At 46.1% G+C, this 12764-nt stretch overlaps 1 protein-coding gene across 1 annotated transcript in view; it reads left to right on the top strand.

Annotated features, from left to right (window-relative positions):
* MYO1F (myosin IF) overlaps positions 1 to 12764 on the top strand; it is a 71358-nt gene that overhangs the window by 18869 nt on the left and 39725 nt on the right. Inside the window, exons 3-4 of the mRNA XM_048497177.1 lie at positions 7457 to 7546; positions 9154 to 9248. Of these exons, the coding sequence (XP_048353134.1) occupies positions 7457 to 7546; positions 9154 to 9248 (185 nt within the window). The remainder of the gene's footprint in view (positions 1 to 7456; positions 7547 to 9153; positions 9249 to 12764) is intronic.

Genomic DNA, 12764 nt, shown 5'->3' with positions numbered 1-12764 from the left:
CGTAGAGACTGCATGGCTTACCATAGAGGCTGGGACAAACTGGTTTACAGTTGCCTCGTAGCAACTTACATCCAAATGTCAGAGTCTACGCTGGGGTTAGGTGTAGGGTTGCCAGGTGGTTCCTCCTTAATAATGCATGTGAACCATGATGGTGATGATGATTTGTGTTATTATTATTATTATTACATATTATTATTACATACATATTATTATTATTATTATTATTACATTAATTATATTTATGAAGCACCGGCCTCCCGAAGGGGGGCCTCAGAAGTGCTTAACAAACAAATAGATAGAGCACAAATAAAATCAAATTGTTAGAATTGTTATTAAATATGGCTCTATATGTTGCAAATCAATTCCCCATTAAAATGCAGCATCAATCAAACTTACCGGAGAAGGCATCCCACTCCCTTAGTCCCCTAAGAAAGTGAAGTGGGAGGAAAGAAGAGGGAGGGGAACGCAGGGTCCACAGATTTTTTTAGAAAGAGGGGGGGGGCATCACGCTGGGTTTCCCCAAAGGCCCGGTGGAACAGGCTTCATTCTTGTATTCCTGAGAAATTCACATTAAGATTCCGCGATGGGCCCGCATGAGCTGGAGGTAGAAGCTGGCCCACCAGGCAGGGGCCAGAGCTGTTGCTGCCTGGCCCGGTGGAGGCTCCAAGCCGCGATCATTGAGGGGCCAGGGATCACCAGTAATTTTCTCTTCGCTGAGCCGCAGAGGCCGACGGGGACATATATGGGGTGAAGACGGGTCCCGGGTGAGGGTACTGAGGGTCCCATTACCTAAGAGCCTTAAAGGTCAAAGCCAACACCTTGGAAACGACTGAATTCAATCGAACCAGTGCAGGTATGAAATATGCCTAGGCTTAGATATGGTTCTGGCGGCACCTCCTAGAGCAAGCGTGCAGCCGCCAGATTATGGACCAATTTACTCTCCGGAATCAGGACGCGAAGGGAAGGCCTGCGTGAGAGAGCGAGTTGCAATCAATCCAGTCTGGAAGGTGACCGTTCGTGGGATCACGTACAGTGTCAGTTGAGAAAGGAAGGCCAGCCGCCGGGTTGGCCTTGAGATGGAAAAACGCGAACCTGCTTACATGGGCTCACCTGGGTCTCCATTGCAGAAGAGATCAATCCAGGTGGACCCCAGGCTACTTAACGGAGGAGGCCGGTGCTAATGTAGCCCCTCCCCATTAGGGAGATTAGGGGAGGGACACTTACCAGCTGTGAAGGGAGGCTGGCAGTGACGATGCTGCCGAAACTGACATTATCGTACCAATGGGGATAGAACCTAGACCTCATTTTAAGTCAGGTAAGACCTCCACTGGCTGGGTTGCACAGGGAGGAAGGGACCCAAATTGGGGGAATCCCCCACCCCTGATGAGGGTCTGGCAACCCTAGATGAGAGCATGATTGAACTGCTATATGTTGCATCATTCCCTGCCTCATTTTCTCCTTCTCAGCCATTCACCAACCTATGTTTTATCTATCCCCATCTTCAGCTGTGAGGGAATCCATCGCTTAAAGCTACAGGTGCTCCTGTTATTAATTCTGGCTTTTTAAAACTCCCCAATGTATTTTTTTAGATTTCACATTGTTCTCCGAACTTGGGACCCTTTTCAGCTTTGTAGAAAGATCTGGCTTGCCCATTCACAGCTCCGGTCACTGGGTTTAAGTACCCTCAGATTTGACCACCTTCGCTATTAGTAAATGAATTGTGCGGGGTGTCACACAATGACATTTACGGACAGCAGTTTAAGAAAATAATTTCTTCACACAACACACAATTAACATACGGAATTTGTCGCACAAATCTCTCTCTATGTATATGTGTGTGGTGAGCCGCTCAATGATAGTGTGTGTGTGTATACACACACATACGGATCCATAGAAAATATGTCTATTTCTGACGTTATAAATATTAAGTTATAGACAGTGGCGTACCGGGTTTAAATGGTGCCCGGAGACTGTGTCCCTCCTGGCATGCCCCGGCGGAGCTCCTCGCTTTATTTATGTTGCAGCAGCATGCGCGCTGCACTGCTTACATTCTCCTGCAGAGACGGAGGCTGGGCTTCAGGGAAGCTGCCGCTCGGGCAGCCTGTCTCTATGATTTCTTAAAAGGGCAATGCTCCAAAGATTGCTTAAAGCAATCTTTTGAGCATTGCCCTTTTAAGAAATCATAGAGACAAGCTGCCTGAGCAGCAGCTTCCTTGAAGCCCAGCCTCAGACTGATGGGGAAAGTAAACAGTGAGTGAGGGGGACGACGGCCGGCCAGCAGGCTGGCCAGTGAGTGGCGGTGGGGGCGGCAGTGGCAACGGCAGGTGGGGGATGTGGGGCGAGGGGTGACAGGAGTCTGCTGGGTGCCCCACAGGCGTGTGCCCAGCAACATGGGTTGCCCCAAGTCTCCATAGGCTCTGGTTGTAGACTGTATTTGACAGCAAATGTTGGTCTTTGACTGTAATAAAGCACTCATTCAAGTCTAACAATAGCGAACAGCCAAAAAAGCTAAATGGAACCTCTCAGATCAGAGGCCCTGAATAGAAAACGCTGGAGTCAGACAAAAGGGGAGGGATTTAGCCTCCATGCCCTACTAATGAACTTTCAAGAACTATCTTCCTGCCCACTGGTGGAAACAGGATGCCAGGTTTGAAGGTTTCTGCAAGTCAGAAGGCCTCTCTTTAGACTCCCCTTGTGCCGGTGGAGAGCATTCATCGTGTCTATGTTTGACACACAAATCCCACCCCCAGATTTGTTTGTGAGCTTCAAGTTCTCTTTTTTCGCCTTTACGGCTACAATGGTGACAAGCTGACAGTCAGACAGGAATCGCGATCTTGCTTCATGACACCAACTCATCGTGCTTCCGTTCAGCGAGCTTGTGGCAATTTTCATCTCCGCTCCTCCTCTGACCTCATCCTCATGCCTTCCTTGTAGGCCAGTTTTGATGGCAAATATTTATCTCTTGCTCAGTGTTTCCTGAGCATGACCTTCAGAGCTGAACTCTCTATCTGTCCACCCACACCACGAGAGCCTTACTCGAGGCCACCAAGTTTCTCAGATGCGCACGTGCCGTTTCAACTTGAAAAACTGACATTTTCGTTTTGGATTCTCCCGGGCACGAAATTCTCAGGGCAAGGCCTTCCTGTTCAATGCAAATAATTTTAATGCTGTTTTAATGCTATAATAAATGGCCCATTGTCCATAATGCCCTGAAAGAAACAGATTCAGAATGCCAGCATTCATACAAAGAAAATTGCATCCCTTGCATGCCACCCCTCCCTCCCCCTCTCCTCCCTCCCCTTCCCATGCATGCCACCCCTCCCCCCTTCCTCCTCTAGGGTGGGTGGGCCATGTCCAGATGCCAGCCACCTCCCTCCCTTGCATGCCAGCCCTCCCCCTCCCTCCCCTCCCTTGCATGCCACCCCTCACCCCATCCCCTCCATCCCCTTCCCTTGCATGCCACCCAGTGGTTGGATCCAAAAATTTTAGTAACAGGTTCCCATAGTGGTGGGATTCAAACTGTGGCGTAGTGCCAATGGGGCTGGGCGGGGCATGATGGGGGCATGGCCAGGCATTCCAGGGGTGGGGCATTCCTGGGCGGGGCTGTGGCAAGGACGCAGCCGCTGCGCCGGTCCTTGGGTGGGAAATGAATGCATGCAGGCGCAGGCTGCCACACACGCCGGCGCACCTCCTGCTAGACTGCTTCAAGTTCTGCGCACTACTGCTGAGAGGAGGGGCATAACTAAGGCCAAAATCACGTGGCAAAATCACCCATTAGTAACCCCCTCTCGGCACACACAAATAATTAGTAACCTACTCTCGGGAACCTGTGAGAACCTGCTGGATCCCACCTCTGCATGTAACCCACATTTCACCCACGTTTATTGGCCCACGTGGAAAGGATAACCTGTCTGGGCAAGAAAATATTTTTAAACAACACACTCGTTTTAAAAGGCATCCTGTTAAACAAAACTTCTACCTGAAATGTTGAAGCATTACCGGGAGAGTTACACATATAACTCATTCTCTGACATTTTGTGGTTGGCTCCACCTCCTTCAGTAGTTTTCGAGCTGCTCTTGCCAGTCTTTGCCAGAAGTCCAAAGGTGTCAAAAATGCCAGAGGGTCTTGGGATAGATATCCCTTTGTTGTGGGCGCAATAAAAATGCAGAGACAGTTGCTTACTGAAAATAAAGTTTACTAGCTATTAAAACGGGGAAGGGTCACTTGGATAGAAAACCAGAAAATATATTTCCAACTAGCTAGCTCCTTCGGCCAACTTGCTACTTGACTATCACATGGCTAACAAGCTACGACTGAGCACGTGCAGAGTGTAACAAAGAATATATATCTAATGCCTACGTGTGGGACTGCATGTAGTTCATGCTGGGTCTGCTTGACCAATAGGTATCAATTACCTGGTCAGTGACTTCTGACCTCACTAACTAATTAGCGTGCATCAATTAACTCCTTCATTCCTGGATTGTGTGACTGGCACTTGCCAAATCTCATCACTTTTGAACAAGTATAACATGACGAAGAAGCATGTGTCTCTTGTAATTACGGCAGGATCAGCAGTTTTCCACGTAGCCCCTTACAAGGTTAAATATTTCGCTGTGGGTCACGTTGGTCTTTGCCTATGATGGAGCTGGTTTATCCAGAGGAGTCATGTTCTTTTGCTTTGGAGAGCAAAAATATACCCAAAAACAGAAATCTGTCTTCCTTTTGATTCTTCTTTAAATATACCCCTTCTTCCCTATGTCTGAGAAATACTTCTGCATTTCAGGAGTGAGTCAACAAATCAGAAATAGTAGATTTAAAAGAAGGTCTACATAGTTACATGTGGGTTTTTTAAAAAAAATCCATAAAAGGTAATGTAAAATAGAAACCATGTAATCAGAGGTAGACTATTTAGAACTTGAGATTCAACCTGGAAAAGAATGAATCCTCCAATATCCTCATCAATGTTCTCCGAAAGCTGTTTTGGAAGAATTGTTTAGATATATGCAGTGGTGGGATCCAAAAATTTTAGTAACAGGTTCCCTCGCCAGCCCCCTCTCAGCAAAGGGGGCAGAGGCGTGCCTAGGCAAACCTGAGCCCTGGGCAAAACCTGAGTTGGATCCCCCCCGCCATGGGCAGCCACCCCACCATGACCCCAAAAAAATTTTTTGGCACCCGGTCATTTCTAAATCATCATCACATTATAGAAAATGGCCCAACTCACAAATCTGAACACAGCAGTGGTGAAACACACAGGTTCTTTGATAGAGACTGGTGAGATAAAAGGTACGAAAGGCTGAGAATCAATGAATTGCAGTACCTGAAAGGGATTAACCCAGTTCAGGGGGTTACATTATTAGTTGCAATTGCTATATGGAACCTTCACGTTCAAAGGCAGGATGCCTCTTGGGGAGGCAAGGGCGTGGAGATGGATAAGCGGACCCAATTAGTAACCCCCTCTCGGCACACACAAATAATTAGTAACCCACTCTCGGGAACTGGTGAGAACCGGCTGGATCCCACCTCTGGATATATGGTAACAGTGGCCAGAGTAATATTTGCAGCAAAATGAAAAACAGAGAGTGCCCATCCCAGGAAGTCTGGGAAAGGACTGGATATTCCTAATAAATAGATAAAATAAATTAGCTGAATATGCACCAACGGCAAAATTAACAAAATATGGTCATTCATGCACTTGGAGTCTCCTTCACATTGAGCATAAATTCCCTTTGGGCTGGATTCTCGGTTATGCACAAATTTTCCCCTCTTTGGCAGTCATGCCACCTTCAGATCAGAGAATCCTTACAATTTCTCTGAAACTGTGACTTTCCCTCTTTCTTTCTTCAGGTTTTCTGACTCCCTTCCACCTTCCCCCACCCACACAACAGCAGTTCCACCCACTCTTTGGGACACCATTTCAAAATGATCAGAAGGGCTTTTAAAAAATTCATGCTGAAGGTCCATAGATAGAATGAGAGATCCAGTTAAATTGACAAGAAGTTGACACGGGCTCGCAAACTAATGCATGACCAAAGATAGCAGGGGAGGAAAAGGTGGCAGGCAACCTTCCCAAATGGAGGTTGCACAGAAACAACAAGGAAGCAGTGGGTGGGCAAAATAGTGGATGAGCTCAGCCAAGCACACTTTGCAGGGGGAGAATCCTTCTGCAAACAAAAAACTGTGGGGAAACCCCGATGCGAAACAAACAGGGTAAAGTAGTGCATGCATAAACGGTCCATGTGAACGAAAGACCAATTAAAGAATCTCAAGAAAGCATATTATTTGCACTATTTCTAAAAATTGAGTAGAGAAGGATATATGTGAATTATTAATAGTATTCTGTATATGTTGTATTGAAAATGTGTTAAAAGTATTAGGGAGTGTATTATGGAAAAATGTATGTATTATTGGGAAAATGTTTGTATTATGGAAAAATGATCACAATAGATAAATTGAATGTAATATTTGGAAAGTATGGAACAATAGCTGCTGCACGCTTTAAAATCATTTTCTTTCATTACAGTTTACAATATTGTTTAATATTGTTATAGAGTTTATTAAGTATTATATGGTGTATTTTATTATTTCGGTCTAGAATACTAGAATAATCACTGTTTAGTGTCCATTACTATATTACCATTTACTGTTCGTATCTGTTATCATCATTTATAGTTTAATGCTTATTATATCACTGTTGAATATATTATATATATTTGTGTGTATATGAGTGTGTAGAGTATGTGTGTGTGTGTGTGTGTGTGTGTGTGTGTGTGTGTTTCTTTGTCTCAGAATATAATCACAACTGGATGGATAAGGATAATTTTAATGTATTGTCGAAGGCTTTCACGGCCGGAATCACTGGGGTGCTGTGTGGTTTCTGGGCTGTATGGCCGTGTTCCAGGAGCATTTTCTCCTGACGTTTCGCCTGCATCTGTGGCTGGCATCTTCAGAGGATCTTATGGTAGTAAAGCAAATGGAGTATACCGTGTTTCCCCGAAAATAAGACAGTGTCTTATATTAATTTTTGCTCCCAAAGTTGCCCTATGTCTTATTTTCAGGGGATGTCTTATTTTTCTGTGTTCTGTTCGTCGGGCATGCTTCCAAACAAAAACTTTGCTACATCTTACTTTCAGGGGATGCCTTATATTTCGCACTTCAGCAAAACCTCGACTAAGCCTTATTTTCAGGGGATGTCTTATATTCGGGGAAACAGGGTATATAGGTATATATATTCCACTTGCTTTACTACCGTCAGATCCTCTGAAGATGCCAGCCACAGATGCAGGCAAAACATCGGGGGGGAAATGCTACTAGAACACAGTCATACAGCCCGGAAACCACACAGCACCCCAGGTTAATTTTATTTCCTTTTTTTCTATTCTGTTCTGTTTACATGTATTAAAAATATAAATAAAACACAACGATAACATCGCATGAGCCTTAACAAGTGATATTCAGACTTACATTGGACCAGTTTTGATCTCCGTCAACCCCTTTAAACAGATGCCCTACTTCACTGACCGGGAAGTCGAACTGTATCAAGGAGCTGTAAGGAAACATTTAAAGGGAAGGGGAAGTAGTAGAAAGAAGGGTTGGGGGTCAGTTGATGGGTCACACTCTGGGATCTTTGAATGCTCAATGTGCACCCTGTGGCCAAGTGGAGATGCTGTGTCTTCTTACATCTTTATTTTTTTAGTAGAGTGTTTAGTAGGGTCTTGGGACTTGGCCACAAACACAAATGGCTTTCAGGAAGAAGCAAGTTGTGGCTTTTTATTGAAAGGACACAGGAGGAGCTAGTTTATGGAATTCCTGGAGATTTGGGGGAAGGGGAAGAGTTTGTAGGACCAGAGGAGCCTCAGCATGGTGTAGTGGTTAAGAATAGTGGATTCTAATCTGGAGAACCGGGTTTGATTCTCCAGTCCTCCACATGAGTGGCAGACTCTAATCTGGAGAAGCAGGTTTGTTTCTCCACTCCTACATACAAAGCCCGCTGAGTGACCTTGGGTCAGTCACAGTCCTTCAGAACTCTCTCAGCCCCACCCACCTCACAAGACGTTTGTTGTGGGGAAAAGAAGGGAAGGAATTTGTAAACTGCTTTAAGCTCCTTATGGTTGACAAAAGTAGGGTATAAATCTAACATCTCTTCTTCAGTCACATATAACGCCCCATCCGCTATACAATACTATCAACCACACCTTTGCATGGCAAGTTCCACCCACATACTTACTGACTGGTTCCCTACCCTGGGACATGGACGATATATACCCAGAGGTGGGATCCAGCAGGTTCTCACCAGTTCCCGAGAGTGGGTTACTAATTATTTGTGTGTGCCGAGAGGGGGTGACTAATTGGGTCTGCTTTTCCATTAGAAATTCCATTAGGTCCAAAAATCACAAAGTCCTGTTGTTTCCTATGTGGCTGGTTAGCGAAGGTAGAAAACGGGATAATTCTCCCTGTTGGGCTGTTTTAAAAACATGTTTTAGTAATATGGGAAAGTTCCTTGTTTAAGGAAAGTATCTTTTTTTTGATTTCTAGAAACAAAATTAAGTATTGGAAAGTATTAAGTATTTGACAGGCAGTCAATTAGAGGAGAAGTAGTTGTTTCTGTTGGCAGTAGACGATAGGACTTGCTATAATGAGTTTAAATTATGGACAGAAAGATACCAGCTGGAAATTAGGAACTTTTTTTTTACAGTAAGAGTTTTTTACAGTAACAGAGAAATTATTAATGCCCCGCCCCTGGAATGCCCGTCCACGCCCCCGTCGTGCCCCGCCCATCCCCATTGGCGCTACGCCACTGTTTGAATCCCACCACCATGGGAACCTGTTACTAAAATTTTTGGATCCCACCATTGTATATACCCCACTAAAAACATTCCCTTCTCACCGGACACAGTGTGTAACAGACTTCCCTCTGTGGTACACCTCTGAAGACGCCAGCCACAGATGCAGGCGAAATGTTAGGAACAAGATCTAACTGACCACAGCCACACAGCCTGGAAAACCCACAACCACCAGGAAGTATCGTGCAAAATAGTTGAACAGGATTTAATATGTAGAAGAAGAGAAATGGCGGCAATTCAGCCTTCCTTGGAGAGTTTTTTTTTTCAAAAAAAGAAATCAACCCTGACTGTTCACCTTTGGTTATGTTCTAGGCTCAGTATGAAAACCCACCCCACGTCTACGCGCTGACGGACAATATGTACCGCAACATGCTCATTGATGGAGAAAACCAATGTGTCATAATCAGGTAAGAGCGCGCATTTTGTGCTCCGTCACCTGCACTGGTTACCAGTTGAATTCCGGATCACATTCAAGGGTTTGTTAATAACTTTCAAGCAGCAGTGGCGTAGGAGGTTAAGAGCTCGTGCATCTAATCTGGAGGAACCGGGTTTGATTCCTAGGTCTGCCGCCTGAGTTGTGGAGGCTTATCTGGGGAAATCAGATTAGCCTGTTCACTCCCACACACGCCAGCTGGGTGACCTTGGGCTAGTCACAGCTTCTGGGAGCTCTCTCAGCCCCACCCACCTCACAGGGTGTTTGTTGTGAGGGGGGAAGGGCAAGGAGATTGTCAGCCCCTTTGAGTCTCCTGCAGGAGAGAAAGGGGGGATATAAATCCAAACTCTTCTTCTTCTTCTTCTTCTTCTTCTTCTTCTTCTTCTTCTTCTTCTTCTTCTTCTTCTTCTTCTTCTTCTTCTTCTTCTTCTTCTTCTTCTTCTTCTTCTTCCTCTTCCTCTTCCTCTTCCTCTTCCTTGAGTGGTCGGGGACTCTCATAAGTTCAGGACCGCATCTCCCCATACTGGTTACAGAGGGCTCTCGCTCCTCCTGAGGTAACCTTCTGGTGCAAAGGTGTATCGAGGGCAAATGGTACCCCCCGTTGCTCCCCAGGGGTGAAGTGGGGCGTGCCCCCGCCCCCAGCCTCAGTGCTTGTAAAATCAGCTGCCAGAGGCCGAGAGACGGCAATCTGTCCTGGCCTCCCTGGAGGGGAGGGCAGAATGGACTACCAGCTGCCGGCTGAGAGCCCAGCCGGGAGCAAGGGGGGGTGGCAGTCGGGCGCCCTCGACCCTGCCCATGTCGATGATGACATGGGCGGGGTCAAGGGCACCCAAAGACGACAAGGCAGCAGGACTTCCTGCTGCCTTGCTGTCGTCCTGGTCACTGAGGGGCCAATTTTGCACACACATCCCACGCGACCGGAGTAGTGGCGTCTGGGGACCGAGGATACCCCTCGTCCCCGGGTAAGTACACCCCTGTTCTGGTGGTTGCTATGCCATTAAAGGTTTCTTGTCTCGTTTTGACCTTCTGTCTTCCTGGTCACGTGGGGGGCCAAGTCCTTGCTGTCTTCCTGGTCACTTGGGGGGGGGGCAATTTTGCACACACACCCCACGTGACCGGAGTAGTGGCGTCTGGGGACCGAGGATACCCCTCATCCCCGGGTAAATACATCCCTGTTCTGGTGGTTGCTATGCCATTAAAGGTTTCTTGTCTTGTTTTGACCTTCTGGTGTTTTGAGCTTCTGGTGGACCCTGGCCCAAGGACATTCGGTTGACCTCAACCAGCACTAGGGTCTTTTCAGCCTTGACCCCAGCCTGGTGGAACTCCCTCCCAGCTGACATCTGGACCCTGCAGGACCTTACCCCGTTCCATAAGACCTGCAAGACAGGGCCTTTGGTTGAGGCAGCCGTGGGGCCATTCCATCTTACTGGCCTCCCCATTTCCCCTACCCCTTCCCCATCCCGATAGTTAAGGATTGGACATGGACATCAGACATGGATGATTAATGTTTTTAGACTATGTAGGGCATCCCATGGATACCCATTTATTCGCCATCAATACTGTTATGGCATTTTAAAGTTGAAGAAGAAGAAGAAGAAGAAGAAGAAGAAGAAGAAGAAGAAGAAGAAGAAGAAGAAGAAGAAGAAGAAGAAGAAGAAGAAGAAGAAGAAGAAGAAGAAGAAGAAGAAGAAGAAGAAGAGTTTGGATTTATACCCCCCCCCCTTTCTCTCCTGCAGGAGACTCAAAGGGGCTTACAATCTCCTTGCCCTTCCCCCTCACAACAAACACCCTGTGAGGTTTAATGTAATTAATTATATTAATTGTTTTTGATCGATATTAAATTACGTTTGTAAGCCACCCTGAGCCTGGTCCTGGCTGTAATAGGGCGGGATATTACATTTAATAAAATTACAAATTAATTAGTGGCCGGGGGGACCCAGTGGATCGAGTGTGAACTTTGATCCACCCTAATCCTAACCCTTCCAAAGCTGCCGTTGCCTCATCTTTGTAGTCAGGAGATCAGTGCTAATTCTGGGAAGTCTATAGTTCTATAGTTCCCATCTGGAGGTTGACAACTCTATGGGGCAAGTCCTTTGCAAAGAAAAATTAACTGGAGCCAGCTAAACTGGGTGGGGAGGATAAACAAATAGAACCCCATTGTGGTTATGGGATACTGGCCTTTACCGTTAACCTTTATTCAAGTTTGGGCAGAGGGAAGGCAGGCCTCCCACTATAACAGAAGATCTGCCATTTATTTCTCGAGGCCCCTGCCAACATTCTACAGACAGGGAGGTGCAGCACCAAACCAGAAGTGATGTCATCACCCTGGGAGTGACACTAAGGGATTTACCCATAGAGTTTTGGGTGAACTCAGGAAGAATGGGGCATTCCAGTTGTTCTCCAGGGGCTAGCCAGTTGCTGCTGGCAACCCTAATTTGAGGTAGCATAAATCTCATTTTGGATCATAACAAGCACAAAAGAGGAAATTTCTCCACATCCTGCAACCGATCTGTTGCAATGGTCTCATCATTAAAAAAAAAGAACAAAGTTGTGCTCTGTTAGGTTAAGAAGATAACATGGCCCTGATGGATCAGACAGAAAGTCATGGTATTTCCCACAGTGACCAGCTTGGAAGTTGACAAGGAGGGGCACAAAATCCCAGCCCCCCCCCTCCTTCCCACCCCGAGCAATGAAAAATGGAGGTTCTGTTCAGATTTCATTCAGTCATTCTAGCTAGGCTTACGATTCACAGTGGTGGGATCCAAAAATTTTAGTAACAGTGGTGGGATCCAAAAATTTTAGTAACAGGTTTCCATGGTGGTGGGATTCAAACAGTGGCGTAGTGCCAATGGGGTGGGGTGGGGCACGACGGGGGCGTGGCCAGGCATTCCAGGGGCGGGGCATTAATAATTTCTCTGTTACTGTAAAAAACTCTTACTGTAAAAAAAAAGTTCCTAATTTCCAGCTGGTATCTTTCTGTCCATAATTTAAACTCCTTATAGCAAGTCCTATAGCCGTGGTGGCGAACCTTTGGCACTCCAGATGTTATGGACTGCAATTCCCATCAGCCCCTGCCAGCATGGCCAATTGTAGGGGCTGATGGGAATTGTAGTTCATAACAACTGGAGTGCCAAAGGTTCGCCACCACTGTCCTATAGTCTACTGCCAACAGAAACAACTACCTCTCCTCTAATTGACTGCCTGTCAAATACTTAATACTTTCAAATACTTAATTTTGTTTCTAGAAATCAAAAGAAGGCTACTTTCCTTAAACAAGGAACTTTACCATATTTCTAAAACATGTTTTTAAAACAGCCCAACGACCTTCGCTAACCAGCCACATAGGAAACAACAGGACTTTATGATTTTTGGACCTAATGGGATTTCTAACGGAAAAGCAGACCCAATTAGTAACCCCCTCTCGGCACACACGAATAATTAGTAACCCACTCTCGGGAACTGGTGAGAACCTGCTGGATCCCACCTCTGC

The sequence above is a fragment of the Sphaerodactylus townsendi genome, linkage group LG05 (genome assembly GCF_021028975.2).
Source record: "Sphaerodactylus townsendi isolate TG3544 linkage group LG05, MPM_Stown_v2.3, whole genome shotgun sequence".
NCBI classification, from domain to species: domain Eukaryota; kingdom Metazoa; phylum Chordata; class Lepidosauria; order Squamata; family Sphaerodactylidae; genus Sphaerodactylus; species Sphaerodactylus townsendi.
The sequence above is the reverse complement of the archived record's forward strand: the minus strand, read 5'-3'. Positions and strand labels throughout refer to the sequence as shown.